Genomic DNA, 26,554 nt, shown 5'->3' with positions numbered 1-26,554 from the left:
CTTGCAGATAGGAAGGGAATAGCTTTGCTATGGAATGAGAGGAGTGGGTCATAGTGCTGACTGATGTTCCTTGATGAATCCTTGGCAGTAGCCTGAATAGGCTTGCTTTTGGATCACTAGAAGTCCAAACTGGAGACATAGGTTAGACTTTGTTGTCTTACATTTCATTTCTTTGTTAGTGAAGTATTATCCAGGGAAGAGTAAACTTTTGATCCTCCACAAAGCATGTGGTCCTTGTGTAAATTCGTAAAAACATTCCTTCCTCCCTTCACATTTGCCCAATGTTGATACCAAACAGAACCTGCATAAACACTGCTGGCAGCATTTGTGTTACCAAACATAAGCTTCTTGAGTTAGTAGCACAAGCTTGTCACCATGTGCAGAGATGGATTGCCCTCTGAAGATGCCTGTATCCCTCTTCTGACTAAAAATGTGAAAACAGCCTGAAGTGACTACTACAGTCATCCAGAATGAATGAGGTGAATCCCACTTCATGTTTCTGGCTATGGTGATCTCTTTTTTTTAAAAGGGCATAGAATCCTCCTGGTTTCCAGCTTGATCAGATGCCGGAGTGCTCTGGGAACATTTAATTTAATAGTGCCAGATAGAGGGGAGGAGTTCTATGAAGAGCTGGCACTGAAAAGGGGAGATAACTCTCAACTCCTTTGCGTTTTATTTGTCTGTAAGAACAGTACATGTAATATTACAATATATGTAATAATAGTACAAGACAGTACACCTAAACTATAAAAGGAAGTGTTGCATTGTATCAGCATAACAATGAGGGAGGGAGTTCAGGAGAATATTTAAGGATTAGATTTACAAGGAAAAAGAGGGCACATGTGGTTAAATTATACGGGATACCAAGATAAGTTAACGAAGACATGTCTAGACCAGTGAAAGCGGGAAAGCTTGCTGCAGGAGGAAGGGCTGTAGCAACTGAAGAAGGGTTAGTTTCCCGCACCTTGATATGAGTCGGTCACTAAATGAACCAAATTGAGAAATACTTTAATCCTGTAGACAAGTTATTTAATAATTAATAACAGGTTAAGATGTTTTACATATTTTTCCTGAGGCATCTGCTGCTGCTGACTGACACGGAACCAGGGATTCTTTATTATGTAGGACAGCTCAGATGGGTAGACTTCTCAGTGCTTACCAAACAGGCAGATAGGCGATACTGATACTTTTTAAGCTATTTGGAAATGTTATTAAGATTTCCAGCTGTAGGCAATTTCAAAATAAAATCACAAAGTTTATTTAAAAATTATGGGATTTAAATGAAGATACTGATTTGATTTATTCACTCTAAATCAGTAAAGTTTGTGTTTGAAAACCAAAGTTTTCTAATCCTTGTTATAGTATTAAAAAAGCTTGGTGAGTGAGAGTATTGTACAGTATCGACAAGACTACAGGAGCAGGATCTATAAGAAAAAGACCAAATATTAGAGACTGCTGTGACTGGTGCTTAAGTAAATAGTGTCGACCTAAAGTATAAATATGTATGAAGGATCCTTTCGTCATTAAGGAAAGCGGAGCAATTGTTTGGTTCCCGTTGGTTTTGGAGAGTCTTACTTTGTTTCTTCAAATTTCTTTCTTCTTTTTCAGATGGAAATACTGATATGAATTTAAGAACTTTGATGCTTTCAGACGTTGAATTTTGATTTGTTAAATAACTGGGAATAAAATACTGCCTGAACAAGATGAAATGCCTTGAAGACCTTCGGTTGTGCTTTAATTTCTCCTGAAGCAATGGTTTTCTCAGCAATGTTGACGCTGGCCCACTCTGGGACCTCAAATGCTACTTTTATTGTTTATGAAAATGCCTATACGAATTTTACCACTCCCCAGTTCTTGCTTCATAGTGGCACAACCCAGCCATTGAGATATAGTTCAGGTGCCATGCTCACCACTGAGAGAAGTACTTTTCTGGTAAATGCTACAGCTATCCTGCCATCGCAAGAAGTTTTCAGGAGCCTGAGTTTGCCACTCCAGATCATTCTTTCTGCTGCTATGATATTTATCCTGTTGGTTTCTTTCCTTGGAAACTTTGTTGTCTGCCTCATGGTCTACCAGAAGGCAGCTATGCGATCTGCAATTAACATCCTCTTAGCAAGCCTGGCTTTTGCAGACATGCTGCTGGCAGTGCTGAACATGCCTTTTGCTCTGATAACAATCATTACCACTCAGTGGATTTTTGGGGATATATTCTGCAGAGTCTCTGCCATGTTCTTCTGGGTTTTTGTCATAGAGGGGGTAGCCATTCTTCTTATTATTAGTATTGACCGATTTCTTATCATAGTTCAGAGGCAAGATAAACTGAACCCTTACCGTGCAAAGATTCTCATTGTGATTTCCTGGGCAGCATCCTTTGTTGTTGCTTTTCCGTTATCAGTAGGGAATCCTAATCTGCAGATACCCTCAAGAGCACCTCAGTGTGTTTTTGGCTACTCTACAAGCCCAGGTTACCGAGCCTACGTGATAGTTGTCTTGCTAATTTCTTTTTTTATTCCATTCTTGGTAATGCTGTATTCTTTTATGGGCATACTCAACACCGTCCGCCACAATGCGGTTCGTATCCATAGCCACCCTGATAGCATATGCCTCAGCCAGGCCAGCAAACTTGGTCTCATGAGCTTACAGAGACCTTTTCAGATGAATATTGATATGAGCTTTAAAACTCGTGCCTTCACAACCATCTTGATTTTGTTCCTTGTCTTCATAGTCTGTTGGGCACCCTTCACCACTTACAGCCTTATAGCCACATTCAACAGCCACTTCTACTACAAGCACAACTTTTTTGAGATAAGCACTTGGCTCCTTTGGCTCTGCTACCTCAAGTCTGCACTGAACCCACTGATTTACTACTGGAGGATTAAGAAGTTTCATGATGCATGCTTGGACTTGATGCCCAAATACTTCAAGTTTTTGCCACAGCTACCCGGCCATACAAGGCGGCGCATTCGACCCAGTGCCATCTATGTGTGTGGGGAGCATCGGTCGGTAGTGTGAACTTGCGGTTGTTTGACAACAATTGTTATTTTCTGGGATTATTTGTTTTTAGGCTTTAGGTTGAATTTTTTGTTTTGTTTAATATGGCTTTTTCAGTGTGGCCATACCTTATAACTTGATTAAATTTTCCAGTACTCGGTGCAATTTGGGGAGGAAAGATAGAGGGAGGGAAAGTGATTGGTTATAGTTGGGTTTACTACCAGAATACAATGTAAACAAAATAACAAATGTTACCTCTAGGATTCCATGGAAATCCATTCTTTTAAATGAAAACTACATTTGTAACGTTTTGTCAGGTTTATGCTTACTAGGCCTGCAATTGCATTTAATTGTAGGGACTTTTTATGCTGCTAAGATACAGTATATTTAGTTGGTGTAACTCTTCTGAAAAATGTTGCTGCTGTCTGCCAATATATTAGAGCCAAAAAGTCTCATTAGATATATTTAATTTTAACAATATTTCAGAAGTTTTCATGGTAACACTAGAAAACTTTTTCCTTTTTGTTAGTATTTCCATTAATATTTTGTGCACTTTACAAAATTTACTATAGAATTTGTTCATTGGAATATTTTGTTCTGTATTGAGGGGGTATTATTTTATTATTATTAGTTATATTGGTGAATTTCAGTGAAAGACCCATGTAAGCTCTAGGAGGGCAATTTATGTTGGTATAGCTACATGTACAGTCATAGATTTGCTGTTTTTCTAACAATTGATCAAAAGTAACATTAACTGCTCAGTTATAAGGGGAGTTGGAAGGAGAAAATGGAGGAATGAAAGGGAAAGAAAGCAATGAAAATACCATGTCCTGAGGTTTAGGCTAACACAATATTTAGAAAAACAGAGCACATGTGAAAATGGTCATGGGAGAAAGGATAGCTGTAGTTGTTACTCTAGGCTGTTACAAGCTATCCAAACCCTATGGTATACCTGAAAACCTATCTGAAATTGTGACTTTGGGCCTACAGTTTATACTGTGTTGGTATGATATAGTGCTCTTTCTGCTTGGAGCTTGTATAAGGCTAGCTGTGCTCCACACTGCTGAAATCATGCTGTCAGACATTCGTTGGGATAGAATTAGAAATAGTAGGGTGAACCAGCAAACAAATAGCACATGAATCGTAGTTGAGGCTAGGACTTAGTTTACATAGTAATTACAGGGAAAAAAGTCCTCAACTTGCTTGTTTTCCAGTTTTAGACCAAAACCATAAACTGATAATCATAGAATCACAGAATGGTTTGGGTTGGAAGGGACCTTAAAGATCCCCTAGTTCCAACCCCCCCGCCATGGGCAGGGACATCTTCCACTGGACCAGGTTGCTCAAAGGCCCATCCAACCTGCCCTTGAACACTGCCAGGGATGGGGCATCCACAACCTCTCTGGACAACCTGTTCCAGTGCCTCACCACCCTCACAGGGAAGAACTTCTTCCTTACATCTAATCTACATCTACCCTCTTTCAGTTTAAAGCCATTACCCTTTATAATAGTTGGCCAGCAGAGTTTGCTGGGATGTCAGTTAAATTCCTTTTCCCTCTGATGCTACTTTACATTGATTTTTCGTTGCCTCTTTTCCGCAATAGTGCCTGCTGCCTCAAGAGTTTGCTCTGCTGTTCTCATCTGTGAAGCATCAGCTTTTCTCCCTGAAATGCCAAATCACCTTTCTGATTAATATCAGGCTGTCTCAGTACCTGCCTGGAAAGCAGAAGGTCAAAGGTTTTCCTTGATGATAGCAATCCAGACTCAGCTATTTTATTTTAATCAGCTAAATAAATATTTAATGTGAAGTAAGTAAAATTAAGACTTAGGTTTGGGCTTTGAAGCGAGATCCCCAGTTGCTCTGAGGCTGGGGAAGAATGCCTGCAGAATTTGCATGTTCTTGCAGTGGGCTTTTTGGGGCTGTCTGTGGCTGAGCACAGGAGGATTAACATACAACAAACTTACCAACCAGGGCTAGGGTTTGGGCTTCTCTTGCTTCCATCTCTCTTTCAGTACCCCAAAGCATGGAGACCTCTTCATTGTTCTTGTACCCAAGGAGAAAATAATAGCAATTTTATCTATTTCTATCTATCCACACAGTATAGAACTTTTCCTTCCTACACATATTCATGTGTAGGAAGGAAATGCCATGTTCTGTGTGGATGTCCAGGGACTGCTTGCTTCCTGAGGCCAGCTAAACATTTACACGCCAGATTTTATTTAGGTCTTCAGTGAAGAACTAGTTTAAGAGTTATCTCTGTTCTTCTCATTGACAACTATCGGTAAAAGTGTTGGGAATATTTAAATTTTAGGAGTATAAAAGGAACAATTTTGAATTTAGTAATTTCATTTTTTTTTAAAAAAGCTGCTAGCTGAGGTTGTGGGTTACACGTAAAGGCACCTAGGCAGTGGTGATGTTATTGATGTCCATGCTTTCCATTTCTTGTCAACTTCACTGATGATGGTACAGATTTTTTGAATCAAAATGACAGGCAGTAAAGGAATTCAGCTGTAAAACAGAGTGTTTTAGAGTATCTTTGCAGTATAGCTTTTATTTCTCAATTACATTTACATTGATAGTGGAAGTTTATGACCTGGTTAGTATGGATTTTCTGTTTCAGAGCTGTCATGCCTGCTTATCTCTGAAAGCTGCAAAATTGTGCTTAAAGCTAATGTAATAGAGTGAGAGCATACACTGTCTAAGATGGCAGGAACAGGTATTTTTGCTGTCTTCCAGAGCTATAATGTAAGAGGTTTGAATGAATGTCGTAAAACATGGTAATTCAAAAAGGAAAGATGATGAGTAATACAGGAAAGTTAGTGAAATTACTTTCTTGAAGCGGGGGAGGGGAAAACATTTTATGGAGGTTTCATAACCTCTGATAAGTACTGGCTGTGAAGTAGAAATTACGAACATCAAAGAAAGTTAATTTGCCTTGATAATTTAGTGTTTGTTTACATTGACTGTAACAGAGTTTCCACTCAGAGCTGATACTTGGAGAAAAGAAACCCAAACTGTGTGGCCCAAATTCACAGTTGACCTACATGGTGGTACAGTATTCACACTTACCAGGTTTTAGCGGTGATCAGAGCATACAGTGAACAAAAGGGTGTTCAAAAAAAGAAACAAGGTTGCATAGAAGTAATTACGTGTTTACAGACCATTTGGGCTATTATGTCTAATATACTGTCTTTAGAGCAGTGCCTTGATAATTACAGCTGAAGTCGAAGGACCAAGTTGGAGACCGCTAAACTGCTCAGTCTTGCTGTCTGTAATCCTGCCAAGATCAGCATAACCTTGCTAACATTTGTAATATTAAAATGCATATGTGTTGGCAGGATCGGGGCTACTGAGGCATTTTAGTGGGCTTGACCTTGACCAAGACCAAGGATTTTAAAAACTGAAATTGATCCTTCTTGACTCTACTGAGGAATTATAATTTTCTTCCTCTCCAGAAATGATACTCGTTACTAAACTGTATTCCCTCATGTTACATTTTCAGAAACCTTTGGTATGGAGGAGTGAAATGAATGTATTTTGAATTATGTTGCAGTTTAATTCATTCTGTCAAAGCATGCTGCTTACACAAGTCTCATTTGTACAAATCTATTGCTAAAATGATTCTTTTGTACTCAAAGTTGTGTATTTTTGACATTTCTTGTTACTCATGTAAAAATATTTATGTATATAGAGAAGAAAATTGTTTTGCCTCTTATTGCTTTCTGTTACTATTTTTTCCCTTGTATGCTTAATGCTTTCATATTTTCTTTTATTTGAGCATATGCATAAACAACTGCAAGATTTCAGTGGTCTTTCTGCAACTGTTTGAGACTTTTAATTCTCAAATCATTCAACAATACCCTCTTTGAAAGAGATTTTGATTTATTTTTGTGTGAAAAATAAAAATTCAGAGCACAAGTTTATTGCGGTTGGAATGGTGAGGAATTTCTTAAGTCCAGTTTTCCAGGAGCCACTACTTTGCCATTATGAACTGGTTTGATCGTTTTTTGAGGAGTAGTCATTTTCTGATGTGGAGAAACCTTGAATTACTGTTTTAAAACAAGCTGTTAAGTAGAATGGCATTGTCTTTTCTGTACATATTATACCTGTGAAAATACCTGAGGGGAAAAAAAAAAAAAGAAAAAATAAACATGAAGATTCTACAAATATATAGCAAAAGTCTATAGGATTGCTCTATCTTTCTGCATTTACAGGTTTCTTTAATGCCCAACTTCATAGTTTCAAACACTTTATTTTATCTGTATATTAAATAACAAAGATTGTTTGCCTGATTTAGATGGTTTTGTTTAAGCCAAAATGTTTCTTGTCTAAAGAACTTACAGAATGCTCTTTTCTGAGGCATTGGGGTAGAGATGTGTCAATATATCTAAAACAAATAAAATAATATCCAGCAGAAGAGAGAGAAAGCCTAAAAAGAAAATAACTTTCCTAAAAATACTACCTGAACTGGATGTACTACCCTTAAGCTAGGACTGAGTGATTAAGATCATCTTATTATGCAGTAAATAAAACAGGCAGTGGTGCTGCATGGCATCATTCATTTCAACACAAGACAGTGACCTTTATGATTCAGGTGCTCCATGTTTGTATGTGATGGATTATTCTCCATATTAGTAGAATGAAAAATGTTCCGCATCTTGGCTGTTTTGGGGAAATTTTTTGAGCTTACTAATGATGTAGCAGCTACTCTGCTGGAGTAATTTCTCTAAATGGTAGAGAGTCAAGGCATGTCCCTAAAGAATGCCTGAGAGGGGATGGGTATTTCCAGTTGCTTGGGAATGGCCTTGCTCGGCTGCCCACATGCCTAATTTTAAGACTCCTTCGCTGTACCTCTGCAACAATCCCTTTTTCCTCCCTTCTCTCCTCATCCCTTACACCTCCCTGAGGTAGCACCTTCTGTGCTGCTGTGTTGCAGCAGGTACGGTGGTGGCAGGAGACACTGGTGCTGATGGCAGAAGGAGGTGGAGGTGCCTGGAGAAGCTGTGGAGCCAGCAAGCCTCTTTCACCTAGTGCTGCTCCCTCCCATCTTGAGTACAGTTTGGATCATCTGTGACAGGCTGAGGGTGAGTTTTACCACCTTTAGTTATAAGATTTGGCCTGTCAGGGAAGAACTGTTACAAGAGCACGTGTCTTTGCCTCTAGTGCTAGTGCAGGATTCTGGTTGTATCCCCAGTAGTGTTACAGGTTTTATTGCACCCTCGTCTTTCGGCAACTGAGCTACAACAGCCTGTAGCCGATTCGTGGCTGAACAAGAATCCCTTAGCTGACTTCTGTCTCTGTGAGTGCCCTGGGAACAGGACCTACTGGTGAGCATCCACCAGAAGTTCCTGCAGCTTGCTCTCAAAACAAAAATGGCATCCATGAAGTCAATCACAACTCTGCTTGGATATGAGGGGGAAAAGAGCCATAAGTTGGTGACTGCACTGTGTGGTGGAGGAAACTGAGTTGTAGTGGGTGATACTTCTTAAGTGCCCCTTACAGAGCTGATGTTTGTTTTTAAAATGGAGTTATGGATACTTTATGCACAGAATACTGTGTTGTGTTGTTCTACTTTATTGTGTGACAGTGAATGCAGCTCGATATCAAATCACTAACAGTACTGCAGATAAATGATAATATTCATAAATACCAAAGTAGAACTTGTTCCTGTTTTATTATGCAGTCTAGATAACCAGCTTTGCTGGTGTGTGGGTGCAGTACACAGCAATAATGAGACATACTCCTTGTTTAATTGGTGCTCTGCCTTAAATAGATTACTGCAATTCAAACTGCTGTGGTTGACCTGAAATAAAATTAAGCCTGTTCACCAACATGACTAGGAATTACAGTAGAACTGCCCTGTCTGTTGAAAGAGAAGGTCTGTTCCTCCAGGAGTCAGTTAATCTGATCTCCAAAGGGGATGCAGTCAGAGCTGTGATAAATTTAACAGTGTCTCCTTTTGATTTACCAGGCCTAGGCTCTGTGTCAAAGGCAGAGGGGAGATTTAGGTGACTGAGGGTATTGCCTGAAGACCTGGGATGGGAGGAGGGAGCTACTGAAGCTTACACAAAAATGTCGATGCTAAAGTATAGTTTAAGCCCTGCTGTTCTTTGGGGTGTTAGGGCTATCTTTTTCTGAAAAAATCATTCCTTTCAAAGGAGGAGAGAGGAAGTGGCATCTTTTCCATGATCTTTTGCTTCTTTATTGATGTTTTAACTGGGAGAATAGTAATTTTGTTTCCCTGGACTTGGATTTCCTTCCCTTCCTCACTGGATGAGATTTGAAGCCAAAACGTATCAGCCTGTATACTGCAGTGTATTCTAGAAGAGGTGGGAGATACCGACAGTCCCTCCTGTGGACTTTTTCACACTTCATACTCCTTGGGCCAGAGAGAAGGAGTGAGTGTACTCACAAGAAAGCGGAAGGCTGTGTTCCAGCCACCGCTTGATACAAGGTGGTGTAGAGTTTCACAGTTAGGTTTTCGGGAGAGCAGCAGTGGAAGCCAGGTCTTCTCCATCACGTGCAGTAACTATCCCAGGCCAGGTGTGTGTCTTTTCCAGTGAATAATTATTCTGTTCAAAGTGAAACAGCTTTTACAGGAGGGAGTGAGAGTGCCCCTTCTGTTCTTACCTCAGGTCAGGTAATAATCCACTGATTAAAGCATTCAGGAGAGACTGTTTAAAATCCTCTGGGATCCTGAAAGCAACTGAAATCATATCTGCATCCTAAATATTTTCACTGCTGAATTATTAGGCTAAGGGAGTGGTCTACTAAGACTTTTGGCTTAGTTATGGGGTTTTTTGCAGCCTTAGCTGTTGGTAGAGTTCTGACAATACCTATGGATGGACTTTCTCATGTGATGTAGATAATGTAAAGCCTATTTTGTAAATTATGGTTTAAGATGGGCGTTTCACTGTTCACTGCTGTCAGTGCTGCAGCACTTCTGGGCATATGCAGAAGCAGATGTATATGATGGGATACATCTGTGATATTTTAGCTATCTGTAGCATGGACAGCTCCACTGATCACTTGAGGCTCCTTTGCAGTCAGTGGAGATGAGTGGATGTTTTCAGGTATGATTTATAGGAGCTATTTTTGAAGTTTACTTTCCAAAAGGAGTGAGAGAAACAGCCCGGAAAAGCTGGTGTCTCTCCACTGATTAAGACAGAAACCTGAAGAGGTACATGTTCACAGTCGGTCAGGTTAATCTCACCCCAAACCAATTAAGGAATTTTAATGTTGGGAAGCTTAGGCACCTATGAGCATTAGGGTTAAAGGAAGATAAACAGGGCTTTAAGGCTCTACCTTTTGACGTTCTAAAGTATCTGAATCTACCTGTTGTCTTTTCTGTGATTTCTGGTGACAACTGCACTGGAAAAAAAATTGTGCATGTTGGAACTTGATTCACTTTCTCCAGTGCTTCTTTGTAGACAAGAGGCGCGAAATACCTGCACTTTTAACCACGGTGTGGATTTTCTCCTGCAAAAGTAAATTGGCCTCAGTTTGGTCCAATTTGTCTGAAGGAATTAGACCACTTTGCTTCTGTGTGAGAGCATCTACACTGAGATTTAACATTGGTCAACTAGAATGCATTGCTTTTGTACCTTTAATTACTTGGTCTTTGATTTCTCATGTTCCAGTGTAGACAAGACTTTTTAAAGTCACTTCTAAAATTACCCAGCCTTCTAGCATGAATTTTTTAAGTTCTGGTAATTATTCCATTTCTGTTATTTCAAATTTAGAAATCCATAAGGCATCATTGCATAGACTGAGCTGCTCTCCTATCTGCTTTGTTAGACCAGATAGAGGGAGCAATGTGAGATTTATAAGACTAAATGGAAAATAAGAAAGAAGCCTAGGGACTCATTTGAGGGGGCCTGACTTTGCAGCTTACATATTTGGGCAGGTTGGAAACTTTGAAGACAGTCCTAACTGCCTAGCTGATTTCAGGTTTTGTTCCGTTTCAGTTTTTTGGTTTTTACCTGATGTGAAATGCATTAGCAATCCTGTAAATGCAGGTGGGAGCTGAGGCTTCAAGTGTCCTGGTCTCCAGGCACCAGCATCTCACTCATTTGTGTGCCCCACATTCTGGCCCCACAAAGCTTTTGCTGCTTCTTGCACTGTGCTATGGCTCCCAGGTAAGTGGTGGGAGAGGCAATCAGAGTTCACTTTGCCTCTTCAGCAGCACGCACTAACCATCAGGCTGAGAGATTAGTCCCTTTCCCTGTGGCCGTGTTTTAAAGGAGATGAGTTCTTTTCAGTTAGGTCCCTGCCTTCCTCCAAATGAAATGGAGATGTAGGATTTCAGGTAGGTGCAGTAGGGGATGGAAGCCAGGACTTCAACAGGAAGGTGTCAGTCCTGCCAAGCATTTCTACTAAGCGGCTCTGTGCAGCTGCTTTCCTGTGGTGTGGGTGGCCTGAGAGAGCCCGCAGAGGTGGCTCACTTTCTCCACTTACAGCGCAGAGGATGCAGGTCCCTATCTCTGACCCTCTCAATGGGAGTCTGCAGCTCTTCTGGTGCCTCTCTGGACCTTAATCCCTCTTCCTTATCAAGTGACAGGAGTTCTTTTAACTAAAGCAGGTCTTTAAGGAAAGAGAAAAATGCAAAAAGCATTTTATATTTGAGATTATTATTTTTTAAGAGGTGCTTTTGTTAGGACAATAATTAATTCCTGTGATTTATATTACACAGGAGGCTAGACTATATGACCGCAGTAATTCTTTCTGGCTTTAATTCTGTATGAGAGGCTGATTCCACTTGCATAAACTTCACTGTATTAGTGCCATTGTCAAGGTGAGCCTGGGTATTGGTAGAAAGAATCTTGAACATAATTTAAAGGGGTACAAAGAAATGGCCCTTTCAAGAGCATTACTAACCTTTGTAATTCATCTTAGGTCAACATTGGTGGTACTTGATTCTGGAAGGCTGGCTTTTCTAATCAACTTTCTCAGAGGAATTAATTATCTGAAAACCTGTGACTAATGAAAGATGTTTTGTTCTTTTGAAGTTCAAGCTAATTTCCATGAAGGTTACTATTACTAAGCAACAGATTCTGTGGAGTGTCTCCTGAGGGCCTGAAACTACAGTAAGTACAAAAGTAAAGCAAAACACAGTGAAAAAATGATGAAATATTATCCCCAGACAGAGAGGCCACAAATAGTACTACGTACAGGGCCTGTTTTGGAGTTTCCTTGAAAGCTGTTGTTTGGCCAATGGAAAAACTCCCATGGGAGCAAAAGATCAGCATAAACTCTATCACTATCTACTGTGAACGTAAGGCAAGATTCAGCCTCTGCTCAAATGTAGAGATGCACCGCAGCATGACCAAGGAAAAAAAAATAGTCCCAAACCTAATTCAGCATAATTCAATTCCTCTGAGAAAAGCAATCACCTGTAATATATGTTAGCCACACTAAAAGAAGAATGGTTATTCCAGTTGTGAGGACAGAGTGAAAGGAAATACAGGAGTGCTTTCTGAAGTCACAAAAGATGATGTGATCTCTTCTTCTATGCAGCCTTTTGTCAGAGTAGAAATACATATTTGCAGCTTGCTTAAGTAAGAAACCACACCTGGATATTCAGCTTTTAGAGGACCGAGATTTCACTCTGTCCTCTTACTTTGGCTTTATCCACTGGCTTTGCTAAATACAAGGTACAAATTATGGAGGGTAAAGGGAAAAAAAAAACCAAACCCACAATTACTTTCAATAATATTTTGAATGTTTGAGTAAGTTCCTTTGGTCTTGTCCTTTTTGTGTTCATTTTGGGTAACTGTTTAAGTGATACAGTTTTCTAGCATAAAATTTGCATGAGGTGAATTTCAATACTTGTTTGATAGAGTTTATAAACTTTACAGTAATAAAAATATCAATATCATACAACTTAACTCACTAATCATGGTATGTGTAGGATATGTACAATCTGGAAATAGGTAAAATGTTGTAAATATTTGAGTTAAATAATAAATATATCTGGTCATGAATGTCGGACTTGTGAAGGTAAGGATAGAATGTCCAAAATCATTGTAAACATAGAAATCTCCTTACCCCTCCAAATATTTTTTATTTGCTCTGATCGTTCCAGTCAAAGTTTCTTTTTGACACAGTTTTGGTCTTTTTTTTTTTTTTTTTCCCCCAAACATACATATCTTCTGACACTGCAAAGGAAAGATGTATTATAATCCAAATTTTTATAAAATGAGAAATGAGGCACAAGAGACATTAAAACAAACAAAAACCAGAATCTCTAGTCAGATGCATCCCTGTCCCTGGAGCTACTGAGGGTTGGCAGGTGTCTACGCTTCCAAGTGACTTGAGGTCTGTTCTTTGGTCATGCCCAGAAGCAGCTGTGTCCTCATCTTGCTGTGCTGTAGGTGCCTTCGTTGCACCAAAGACCTGTCAGTGTCCAGGCGTTTAATGAAACTCTTTTTGCCTGCAGAGCTAATACAGCAATCTCCTGCCCACTCTTTTCCTCAAGAACCCAGGACTGTAATAAAACACATGTATTCATTAAACAAGGACTTGAGTTCAGGTGTCTCCTAGAGAAAGCCTCTATAGCCATCACACCTGATAGCAATAACTGGTTTTGGACTAACGAGTCTTAGCACTGTCCAGTAGTGCCCCAGGAATACTCTGCGGCTCATGGCTGGGAGGTTGTTCTGGGAGATGTCCCATCATGTGAGAATCATGATGCCACCATGGAGCACTATCTCAATACTCAAACAGATAAATATTTTGAAAATAGAATTGGGCTGACCTGGAATTGCAGATAAGGATTATGTTCGACTTCAGGTCTATACTCAGTTCAGACCTAAAGTAGCTCAGACCTTTTCCAGCACATACTATATCTTGAACATAAATTTTGTATGATGGATTTTTCTTCCAGGTGACTGATTCTGAATGTTAAATCTTACCCTTTTTAAAAGGGTTCTAGCTTTTAGAGAGGCTAAAGACCCATTTTTTTACAATCGGTTTCTCCTTGAGGTCTTGGCCAGGGTAAATGAAGTAAAACTAGCGGGGGGAAAAGTGCCTGGGAGTCCGAACCCCTTATATCTCTCCCATTCAGAGTTGTGCAGGAACTTTGCAGGTCAGTTTAAAGATCACCACTGTCTCTGTTGGATCTGCTTACAGTACATGTATCAAGTGACCAGATGGCTTTTAAAAATGAATGTGCTGTTAGAAATAGGTTCTCTTCTTTAATTATATCCTCTTTTCATGTTGCAAGCTCTAAATCATTTAAGCAGGGGTTTGCTATAAGTAAGTTGCAGGAAGTCTGATTAATTGATTACAGAAAGTATTGCTATCACTCTTGCAGCAGTGAAGATTTTATGGTGTTGCCATGGGTCAGTTACATATCTGGATTGATGCTTTTATTTCAGGGATTTGAGTCATAAACCTTCAGAAAATTACTGGCTTTTAAAATTTTGTCTTAGATTGATATAGAGCAGTGATTGTTTATACTGACTTCAGTACATTTTTTTACATCCCAAACTATAAGGACAAAGGTAAGTTGAACTAAGAGAGAGATGTGGTTATTGTGGGAGAAGGTGTGTAAATGGTTTTAAACTGAAAGAGGGTAGATTTAGATTAGACGTAAGGAAGAAGTTCTTCCCTGTGAGGGTGGTGAGGCACAGGAACAGGTTGCCCAGAGAGGCTGTGGATGCCCCATCCCTGGCAGTGTCCAAGGCCAGGTTGGATGGGGCTTTGAGCAACCTAGTCCAGTGGCAGGTGTCCCTGCCCATGGCAAGGGGTTGGAACTAGATGAACTTTAAGGTCTCTTCCAACCCAAACTGTTCTATGATTGATTCTATGATTCATTCCTGATGTAAGCAGGGATTTAGGATTTCCTACTAATTCCCACCAACTAGGGCAAGTTCTCACCTGCCAGCCCTTGAAATGGAGGGAAGCACTACAATTTTTCATCCAATTACTGATCTATTTGCAGCTTATCCATTGACATTTGAGGACATAGATGCACAGACATGTTTTTTTAAAAAAACAACATGTATAACATAGTTATTTTCCCCTAAGGAATCATAGAGCATTTGAAAAACTATCTTTTCCCTATGGTATATATTACCTGTCGTATGTTTTAGTACAAAACTATATGTATTTAGAAAGGATGGCTTACAAACGTGATTAGACAAGATACTCATCTTACTTATGTCTTTAAACCATTCATTCCAGGTCATTCTGTAGTACCTCAGTCAATATTTGTATGCTACTGGTGTTGCATGAGAAACATCTTCGAAATGTTTCAGATGTTTAAAATTTATTGGACTCTCTTTCCCTTATCTTGACTTCCAAGGCTGGACCAGCTCCATTACAGGGGGCCAATTTTTGCTCTCATTATAGCAATTGTAAATGCGAAATAAATCCATTCATTTCAGTATGGTTGCTCACAAGAGACTGTAATATAATCCTGCAGAATTTGGCTCTACCAGATCAGTACAGAACAGATCTCTGAAGGAGAAAGAGATTAAATTAAAATGCTATTTTAAATTAATATTAAAATTGCATGATTTGTGTCCATTGTTTCAAGTGCTCTCATTTTGATGTCTGGGGTAGAAGCAAATTCTGTGCATTCAGTTGAAGAGCAGGTATGTGTTAGTTTTTTTCGGGGCTTTTGCAGACACCAATATTAAAGGTATGAAATTCTTCTTTCTGCAGAATTAAATTTTTGGGGGGATAAGTGTACTTTTGGGAGGGATTTATCATGTGTGTATGTGTATTTACATGTCGTTGTCATCGTCATCATCATCGTCCATGTGGGCTTACAGATGTATCCACACAAAGCTCCATATAATGAATGGTATAATTTGGAGTTGGTCTTCAAAGATAGATAAAACCACAGCAGAACAGGGAGGGCTCTGCTGCTACACATTTCTTACTGCATTTTGAACATGTAAAAATAATGATAATGAGATGACTATAGCCCTTTGTACTGGCCTTCTTCCCTGTTGGAGTGGTAAATGACAAAGCTGTCATTTGTGGTGCTGGAAAATGTATATCTTGCCCAAACAAGGTGGTACCATTTTCAGATGACCTGGTTTGCAATACTCAAGTTATTTTCAGGTGGAGAGTGAAGAGTCTTAATCATTATATCATATAAATCATTATCATATAATATTGAGATACAGGCACTGCTCTTTGAGCCCCTAGAGCCCGTCTTCTGATTGAGGGCTGACCTAGACAGAGGAGGAAAACCAAGCATGCTTACAATATAAACCTGGGTAAATATTTCAGACAAGGAAGTATAATGGCTCTTGTAGAGCACCAAGCCCTTGTATTTGTAATGCACTGATGACCTATATGTCATTTTTCTTATCCAGAATGCATTAAAATTGCTTAGCAAGCAAGTCTTGAGAAATCAAATTTTGATCTTTTTTCCAATGAACTTATCCAAGCCAGTGGTATTTTAATTTAACTTATTTCCAGTCAGAGATATTTAATCATAGTCTTCTATATGAGCTGTGCCTCAAACGATAAGATACCCTGCTGAGCTCATAGTGCAATAGAAAACTTTGGTTTACTTGACTCAAAATAAGTGTGTGCATGTGTATAGTAAAATCTGGTTTTATATTGCTTTTCTGTCCCTTTCGTTCAATACTAGTAATGCAATCATTCACTGCAAATGCAGAGGAAGTGCAATTATGGCTTAGGCAGTAATGTGCTTAAACCTCTGAAAAAAGAAACCAAATATGCCTGTCAGAACATGCTGTTGCCCAGAGTTTCATGCTATTTCCTAATATTCCCCTGTGTCTGAGAAATTAGTTTAAATGTGTTTGCCAGAAATTGGGGTTATTCTCTTTCAAAGGAATATTAAAAATAACAAATGTGTGATCATGTGAAAGTAATACAGAGGATGCTTCATTTTGAGAATAATGGCCTATTACTTCCAGTTTCTATATATTATACCCTGAGATGTTTTAGAAAAAAGGCACTGTAGCTCCAGTAGGGATTAGAATCTGGGAAACATCCACTGTTGTGCAACCTGCAGGAGGTATATCCAGTTCTACCATGCTGAAACATTCATTTAATAGGGCAGTGAATTGAGCTTGGTTTGTTTTTTTTTTTTGTCTCCAGTCAATATAGGCTGGTGGGTTTTAAAGGAAACAGGCTGGATGTTTCTTAATGTTCTTAGTGTCACTGTCGTGGATCAGCGTGATTTTGTGTGGGTTTTTTATGTCTTACAGTGAAATGCACATTGCTTTAACAGGTTTGTATTTGAAAGGTAATAATGGGAGCCATTATGGTTTCCTGAACATGACTACACTTCCAGATCACTTTGTGTCTCCTTTCTGGAAAAGCAATGTGAGAAACAGAAGGAACAGTAAACCAGTACTTTGTTACTGCACTTACCTGCTTGGTACATGTCTTTTAATGGCATTTGCTTTGAATTCTGCCAAGAATAAGCTGCAACTATTTGTCAGCTTTTGAAAAGCGATGCAAGTCTAGCAGAGTGAGGCAAATTCATGCATCTTCTGTTGTAATATTTCTTTTTCTGGATTCTAAGAAATATCAGGTAGTTACTGTATTAGAGACTCATTTTACCTAACTTTCAGCACCAGTAAATTAGGCATCTAATCTAAGCTACTCCCATGTGCTCTCTAGGTACCTTACAGTGGTGAATCATCCCCTTCTATCCAAGAAACTTATTTTAGGAGGATGAATCATACTCTGGAAATGGCCACCTGCTTCCAGTGACTCTTGAGGAGGGTAAGCTTAGACTGGGGGGCTAACTTTTGCATCTCTGAAGTGTGGTAAGATGAAGGTCATTTTTTCCTTCCCTTTCCAGCTGTGACTTATTACCATGGTCATGTTTGTTTTAAAAAGAGAGAAGCACAGAATTACACCATGATTATTCCATGGTACTTATTCTACAGTTTTAGTCAATCAAATCCTATGTGGGCAGGTAAATGAGGTGTCTCCTATGGCAGTCCTGCTGTGTTTTGAATATGTGCAACAATCCTCTGTACTCGGAGGTATAAAGAGGCAATAGATTGCTTTAGTTCAAATTTTGACTGGCTAGTGTTGTCTCATCTTGCTTCCTTCTTTCTTCTGGTTAAGTGTGTGAGCAACAGAAATAAGAAGTACCTTGTTCCTCTCCTGCATGACATTACTTAAAGCTCGCAAATGACCCCCAAGTTTTTAGGTGACAGTTCTCAGTCCCTCCAGTGTGATTCTTATGGCAGGCCGTGCAGGCACTTACCCTCACCCTTTTTTCAGGACTCACCACATTTTACTTCCTTCCAGTAACTTGCGACACTAATTTTGCCTGTAGATAACTTACTGTACGTTTGCATCATTACCATAAGATTTTGACTTTCAATTGTTAACAAAAGCTTTGACTTATTTTTTTAAGGCAGATATTCCAACCTGATTATTATTATTATTAATGTTGCTACCATTAAATTCTGAATCTTGTACTTGTATTGTTAGTGATATTTAGTTACTATTAGACTGCTTTATACCACTCCCTTTTACGGTATGGGTATATGATATTGTTTCAGCAATTTATTTTTTTTTAAATAAATAATATAAAATAAAGCACAGAGAAAAGCTTGTCTAAAGGTTTTTCTCTTGGCTCCAAGCTGCCTCCAGCAGCATTTCTCTCTTTCATCCACCCTCTCTGAGGATATTTTTAATACTTTCAGCAAATCAGCCTTTCAATTCCACCTACAGAGAATTGTCCTCAGAGTCTGGGACCTAAATATAGGTACAACACAGCTTGCAATGTACTATGGTGTACATGATTACTGAAATAGTTACCGTAATGTACTGTGGGACTGTGGTACACAGTCCAGGTTACTTTAACCTAGTGCTGTGTTAAATAGGCATAAGAAATACTGTCAAATGTCATAGCATATGGTGTTATTCCCAGCAAGCCTGTGGGCTAGGTGAGATGAATTTCTAAGAGCTCTTTCCAAGCTTTAACAAGCTGCCATCAACACTGATGCTAATCGGCATTCATGTTTGCAGTCTCATCAGAAGGGTTTTCTGCAAGGTCTGTCCGGGCCACTGAACTAGTTCTTCGTCTGTTGATTACAGGTTGAAATGGGGGTCACTAACTGGGCAGGAACTTCCTCCTTGCTAGAGATGCTAAAAGGCTAACCTTTTTTAGCCCTTGCAAGAACTGGTAAATTTATCTGAAAACTGGTGAGGCTGCAAAAAGATAATTTTTTGAAAACTGCTTGTGCATAAGGAGGCGGTTTCTGATCTCTCAAGGTAGCTTTACTGTCTGAGTGAAGGTAAAGGTGAAAGTGGACAGAAATACAGGCAAATGTTACGTTATCCTGTTACAGGGGAGGATCAAAATAGAAAGGATTACTGTGTTTCTGTGGACACAATCCTACTGATGAATGTCAGCCATGGGAATGTGTAGAAAAACTCATTTGTGCTCAGATATTGCTGCATAACTCCCACTAAAGCCAACAAAGACACACAGCTAAATTTGTATCCTCACTGCAGGAATGCAGTGAGGAAAATTTTGCTAAATTCCTAGTTACATCTGAATAAAATCCTCACCAGCACCACATGCAGGGTCTGCTGTACATCCAGGGGGAGAGAAATAAAGAAGGGCATCTGCAGTAAGGCAACAGACTGAGTCAGTGAAGTAGTCATTGCCCATGGCAGGCCCTGGGAGCCAGGCTGGCCGCTGCAGCAAGCTCAGCTTGTCTCTGGGCAGGTAGCTTACCCCATTTTAACCTCACTTATTACACTGGGTCATGGCATACATTTCCATTGGTTATAGTTTCGTCAGCAAACGGTGACTGTGCTGCTTTATGCTTGTAATACTCAGGCTTAAGAGAGTTTAATAACTTTTAAATGAATCAAAGTGGATATGTTTCATGGTTTCAGAGTAGATTTCTGAAGTTATCAAATAACAGGTGGTTCTTCAAAACTTAGCATCAATCCATTTTTTATATTCATTTCATAGATTACTTCTATAGCCAAGTAGAAAATAGAGCAGTGAACTTGAGATGCACTCATTTACTACAAAAGCAGTAGTTTTGTTTTTAACATTTAAAAAGGTCATTGCCTTTGAGAAATCCTGAAAGTTACAGAAGTGAATCAAAACTCTGATTAGGATTATAGATTTGAACTCATACTGATCATTTAGATTAGAGGCATTGAAGTACAAGAATAGGAGGGCCTTCAGCAACCACTAAGGTTCTCAGAAATTGATAGTAAGATCCAACTACTCTTATCAGAAAAATCCTCATATGGAGTTTTCCTAGAGTTTTTCTCAGAACTTGATGTGGGCAACAGAATCAACTCATACTGTTACCACCTTTTAAGATGTTTCTACTAAGTAACATACTTATTACAGGCTTTGCCTGGAGAGTGCAAATGATCACAGGTTCTTTAGCCATACCTTAAGGTCTCTTGACACTATTGCACTCTCAGACTCCATTGAGCATAAGAGGTGCAGAGCTTTCCATACCCTGCCACTTAGGCAGCACATCATCATTGGACATCTTGCCTTTTGAATTCTTGTGGAAAAGTATAAATGAGGGAGGGAAGAGTTTGGACTAAAATTTTTTTTGTTGTAATCCCATTCCTTGCCTTTACTTAACATCTTCTGTTCAAATTGAGAACAGAGCTGCATGTTACCTTGCTGGGAACATGCTGGGCCATCTTTGAGATGGGAATAAAGGGGCTTTACAGAATTTTGGGAAAAAAAAGTGGAGGCGGGCAGGCAAAATTTTGTCCTTAGGCTTTGTGCAGGAAAAGACCTCCGTTCTTTCAAATTGTCCAGGCATATTTATCCTAATGTCAACACTTGTTGGCAACTCTGTGAATCAAAGAACTAGCTGCCAGTATGGAGGAACGTAGCATGCTCACCCCAGATATTCTCAAAAGATGGGTGAAAACAAGTTTTCTGACGCATTTCTTCTTGACAAAATCTGGTATGTAGTGCAAGTCTGATGTGGGGTTTCATGTGCTTACAAAGGCAGTTGCGACACAAGGTGGACTGAGTTGAAGTGAAGAAGGGCTTTCAGAAAATCTGTCAAGGTTTGCACTTCATGGAAAATATGTCAGCGCACCATAAGGACACTGGTAATATGCAGGTTCACAAGACTGGTGTAACCTTAACCCTGTGTAGCTTTGCTTCATGTAGGGTGAAACTGGGTATTTGAAGAAAAGACATTCAAAACTTCCTGTAATATCCCACAGATGTTAGATTTTCTAATTAGAAAAACAGGCATTAAAGAAAATCCTTTTTTTTTTTTTTTTTTCCTACATGTTCGATAGACTCTGGCATTGTATGATGCTTTTCTAAATAATACCTTAAAGCAGCTTGCCCAGCAGTTAAACAGTGGACAGAGTGTTTACACTTACCTGCCAAATAATGACTTAAACACTACTGTAGATAAGGAGCACTATTTTTTTCAGAAGTATTAGGTAGGGCTCCAGGGAGATTTTCTAGTCTTTCTGAGAACTGCCAAACAGGAAACAAATTTTATTCTATATTAAACCTGAAGTGAATACATTACTGTCAAAGTAGTTATTACTGGTTTACCTCAGTGTACTTCTGAGCAGAAATTGGCACTATAGATTCTCTCTGGGTGGGTGCTAAAGATGAACAGATGGATGCTTTTTGCCACATTTTATCTTAAGCATTGAATAAAATGGTAATGACGTATTTGACTATGACAGTTTCTGTAACTGGAAGTCTCAGAAGCAAAAAATGTTAAATCAGTGCATATCTCTTCCTAATTTATAAGCTATTCTGGTTTGCCTCTTGATGACTGAACTTTTCTGCTTTACATGCAACTCTAAATTTACTTGTTATTAATATCACCACCTAGGCTAGACTTGGAAAGGACTAATTATTCCTCTGCTTGAAACCACAGGCAATGTTTGGCATTATGCTGGAGTGATTTATGTCCCTCAGATTAAACTGCATACTTCGGGTGAAGACTGGATTGTCACCAGCATCCCGGTCAAATAAGAAGCAGTCATGCTGTCCTGAAATTTGATGGGGTTTTTTGGGTTTTGTTTGTTTGTTTGTTTGTTTTTTTGAGTAGCAAGTGAGTGCAGAACTTCCCAATGCAGGAATGGGAAAAGCAAATGCTGCTTTGATAGGGAAACATTAAGCAAAATTTGCAGGAAGTCTGAGCAACTTTTAAAGTGGATGAAACTTTTCTCTGTTAAGATTGTTATGCATGAAAGATTTTCCAATGCCTCATTTGCTTATTTTCTTATAGAGTTGTCTTTTAATAAAGCAAATTAATGATAAAATAAAACTACACACTTTCTCAGTCTGTTACAGTTTTTCCTTAAAATTGAGTTCATTATTAAGTATGGCTGTCATCAATTTTTAATGATGTCTGTTAATGTAATCTTTTACGATAATATTAATGAAGATAGCCTTTAATGATTGATTTCCTGGGTTGCCAGTACAGTCTCTGTATACACTATGTGTCAAAGTGTCAGACAGATGATACAGATGTTGCAAATTGTGCAAAAACTGCAAAGCTACAAAGTTACCTAACCTCTGCTCTTGAGATTTTTATCTTCCATGTGTTGCGTTTTTTAAAGAGGTTACTAGTCTTGTTAAAATTGGCAATGAGAGAGGGTGACACCATCACTGAAACAGAGGTGGTGAAAAATATCTGCTTATTTTAGCTATCTGACTCTGTGTTTTTTCTCTTGAGGTCCATCTGCTACCACTGGCTCAGAAAACTGATTTAGATGCACTGCAATGCCCTTCCATTCCAGAAACGGCATAAATGCAGTACTGAATCACCTTCTTAAATCTAAGTGGGTGGAAAGCGCATTTCATTACACTACAGCTTGAATTCTTCAATTTCCTTTCCCTTGCTTCTGGGAAGCTTGAGTGCTTTGCTATTCTAGCAGTGGGATTAGACATAAACCTTAAAAAGCCTTCTTTCATTGAAGGGGGCACTATGGGTTGCCTGGCTTTCACTCTGGTCTCCACTTGCTTTAGACACAGCCGTTCATCTCCAGCTTGCTTCAGCTGACTGCAAAACTTGGTAGAAGTAAATTCCATCTCGCTGTTTCACTGGCTTTTCATGTCTCACCAATGTTGGTTTCTCTGCCCACACTTCTTCCCCAGCTTGTCTGCATCACCTCTCCGACACCTTATGTATCAACTCTGCCTACTCTTGCTGGCAAGGGCTGCAAAATCTTTGACACACCATCCAGGGGGCTGGTACCCACTTACAAGGCACAAAGGCTATGGCCGACCATGGGGCATCCATTCAAACTTCCAGGGGCTCGCCCTCGTTGTCTGGAGCTCAGTATCTATCCCCTCAGGGTAAGGAAAAGAGTCATTGTCAAACCAAGTTTCTGTAGATGAGCAAGGGCCACAGATAGCAGTATAGACCAGTCTCCTCCGGTGAGTGGATGCCTCAATTATGCAAGCAGAAAGAGCTGCTGTGGCAGTGCTGCCACAGGAGCTGGGGGAACATCACCATCAGCTTGCTTATAAGCACTGATGTCCCTTGGCCAAACATGGGAGTCCCATCTTTGCAGATTCAGTGCCAGACTAACAACCTCTTCCTACCAGTGGAGGAACACCAACAAAGCCGAGCTGTCAGCTTGTGATGTGGCAAATGCCACATAATTCCCTGTCCTTTTTCCATAGTTTCCTCTTGTAGCAATAGGGGCTCCACAGCCTCTCTGCCTGCGTATCACCTCCTCAGTGGGGAACATGCATTTGGATGCTTCCCTGCCGTTTGGTGGATTTTCCTTCATGTCCTGGATGCCCTGAACATTACACAGGCTGCCACAGAACCAGCCCATGGGCACAGGGCACCCTATGGGGCCAGTATCCTGTGGGGGTCCTTTAAGTCTGTATCACTCAAGGGCAAGGTTATTCTCTTGTCCTTGCTCCCAGAATCAATACTGGCTGTTATCACAGACAGCAGTACCCCAAGGCAGAGCCAACCTCTTCACCTTTTTGCTCCCTGACTTCCACATATGCCCACAGAAATGTCCTTTGGGGACCTACAGTCTGGGCCACAGCACAAGTCTGTGTGGGAGGGCTGGTGGAAACAAGCACCTAGATATCTCCTTGCTGGTGCCTTTTATGAATTTCAGGTCTGGATGGGAGAGGGAGCTTTGCTGGTGTCCAGAGGGGCTGCAGTGACCAAAACTTGGCTCTCTAGTAAGACTTTTAAAGGGACCTTGTAACTGAGAGAAGTAGATTTCCTGCCGGAGACTTCTCATGGGGATTTCACTGGGAGGGTAGATATGGTGATGGTGTACAGCCTCAGAATGGGAAATGTAATCCTAGCCCTTGAGATAGGAGGCATTGATTTTTATTTTTTTTTTTACAACTTAAATCTCTTTTGTCACTCTGTCTTGGTGTGACCTACCTGGATTTATCCCAGATGTGACCTCAATACTGCTTTCCAGACACTTTCTGAGCAGAAAAAAATGTGTTCTTGATGGGGTTCCTTGTTGGCAACTGGTATAGTACTAGAAAATAAATGAGTGTTTCTCTGGGCCTCTCCTCAAGTAGCAGGGAGTTGGGACCAAGCACGTGTGAAACCATGAAGCTTGCTGGAGCCAGCTCAAGCCATTTGGGTGCTGAAGCCTCCCCTTTGTTTGAAGTGTTGGGTCTACATGCCAGCCAGAACATACCCTGGCTAAGCTAGAGCTGTGCATGGGCTGGTTGGGCAGGTGGCTGCTACCAGCCCATAAAACATACCACATCTGAGCTCTCAGTGCAGTCTTTTCTTCTGGGTTTCTCTAGCATATCTCAATGTTTTGCAATATTTATAAGTCTAATTTGAGTGCTTTTTCCTAAAAAACCCTTCAAATAGTGAATATCATCTGACAGATCGTGTAACACATTTTCTGAAATAAAATGCTGATGCTGACTAAAGCCAGCCTAATCCTTCCCAGTGCAAGTATTATTAACGAGGTTTACCCCAAACAAATGATGCTTGCCCAGTTGCTCTTTCAGTTCAGGCAGCTAACTGGTTTCATGAGAAACCAAAAGATCACAGTAACAAAAGAAGATTGCCAACTTAAAGGCTGTGTCCTTCCACAAACATTTAAAAACACTAAACCAACACCTTTGTGATTGGAAGTGAAAATAAACATGGCTTCTTCATGGAAGAAGTCCACCAGAGAGATGATCTGTCTGAAGTTATTAGTCAATTGGAGTTTGAAAGCAATTGGGAAAATCTTTTAAATATATGCCTCAGTTTGTCCAGCCTCTCTGAGAAGTAGGAAACAGTGACTGTGGCAAAAGGCCACCAAACTAGTTATTTGCGTTTCCCTTGGACTCTCCTGAAAGTCAGAGGCATGTGCCCATGGCCTCCTTCAATTTATTGCCAACCCAGTCTTTTGTACTTTTTTTCTGCTCCTCGCCTTCCTGCAAAATGAGAGCAGGTGAAATTACAGATGCTGTACAGTAAGTCCAAAGATGAAATGTGAATCACTTTCTGTTATAAGTCTAATTCTGGCTGCTTCATCCCCATCCAATCAACAAATGATTGCCTTTTTTTTTTCTCCTTTTTTTTAAAGTCTTTTCCATCTGAAATTGGCAGGTAGAACGGAGCGGTAGCCAGAGGTACATTTTTTCTGGAAAAGTTTCAACATAATTGGACAATGTCTATTTTGCAGACAAGGACTTCTAAAATAACCTAGGTGTTTCATTTTTTGAAATGCCTTGTGATATTTTCTATAAAAATCTTATCTCAGAATCATCTTGACCTAGAAATGTCAGTATATTGGAGATCCTTGCTAGTGTGGATTTTGGCAGTCCAGAGTGTCTCAGCAGGCTTTAACAACATTGCCAAAAGTCCTGTGGAGAAAATTAATCTCTAGCAGAGCCAAGTTGCTTCAGAAAATAAATCAGGGGCTTAGATGATTTGCCATCGTGAAGCATCTTCAGTGATTATAAATAACCTGCCTTGCTCTCTCTCTCATGCCTTTCTGGCTATGCACTTGACTCAAAATTATTTCCGATGTCTGGAAACCCATGCCACCATCACGTCTCTTGTATGGTTGAGCGGGTGGCAGGAGGTAAGACCATGAAGATTTTTGGTTAAGATAGGAGAGATTTCACGCAGAAAGGTTACAAAACTGGGCAGACAGCTTTTATAATTTTCTTAACTTGCTACAGTAAAACTGAAAAGAAGAAATCTAGGTCCCATTTGGTGTCGCTGGGCCCAGGGAGGAAGGTTGAGCAAGTCAGTAGTAAATAAGTAGGGTATGTGGCAAGACAACAGGTGGCTCTATCAGCAGGAATATACATGACCTTCTGTTGTTCCTCCAAGCTTCTGTTTCACAGAAAGCTCTAATCATTTTGGGTAAATAGAGCTATAAGCCACAGATAGACAAAAAGGCATAAGAAGGAAATTATTCAGCGGGCAGAGAAAGCAAGCCTGCTCTCTTCAGCTTTTTTCCATCTGTTGGTCTCCATTGAGAAACTGAAAAGGCAGCCACTGGGGAGTCCTGATCTGCTGGCAATCCAAACTGATTATTTGATTTGCTTTCGCACAGTTGCAGTGCTGAATCTCTGTGTTCCAGCAGGAGCTGGGTTTATTATTTCAAAGCTTTTTTAGCCTTCACAGC

The 26,554-nt window shown here is 39.9% G+C and overlaps 1 protein-coding gene across 1 annotated transcript; it reads left to right on the top strand.

The window, feature by feature from the left end:
- Positions 1–1,752: 1,752 nt before the first annotated feature.
- On the top strand, positions 1,753–3,012 carry GPR63 (G protein-coupled receptor 63). Its single transcript, XM_010573344.1, has one exon. The coding sequence runs from the start codon at positions 1,753–1,755 to the stop codon at positions 3,010–3,012; it is 1,260 nt and encodes a 419-aa protein (XP_010571646.1).
- The last annotated feature ends 23,542 nt before the right edge of the window (positions 3,013–26,554 follow it).

This window comes from Haliaeetus leucocephalus, unplaced genomic scaffold, assembly GCF_000737465.1.
Source record: "Haliaeetus leucocephalus isolate CR32 unplaced genomic scaffold, Haliaeetus_leucocephalus-4.0 Scaffold384, whole genome shotgun sequence".
Classification (NCBI taxonomy): domain Eukaryota; kingdom Metazoa; phylum Chordata; class Aves; order Accipitriformes; family Accipitridae; genus Haliaeetus; species Haliaeetus leucocephalus.
This window is presented reverse-complemented; position numbering and strand designations above follow the sequence as displayed.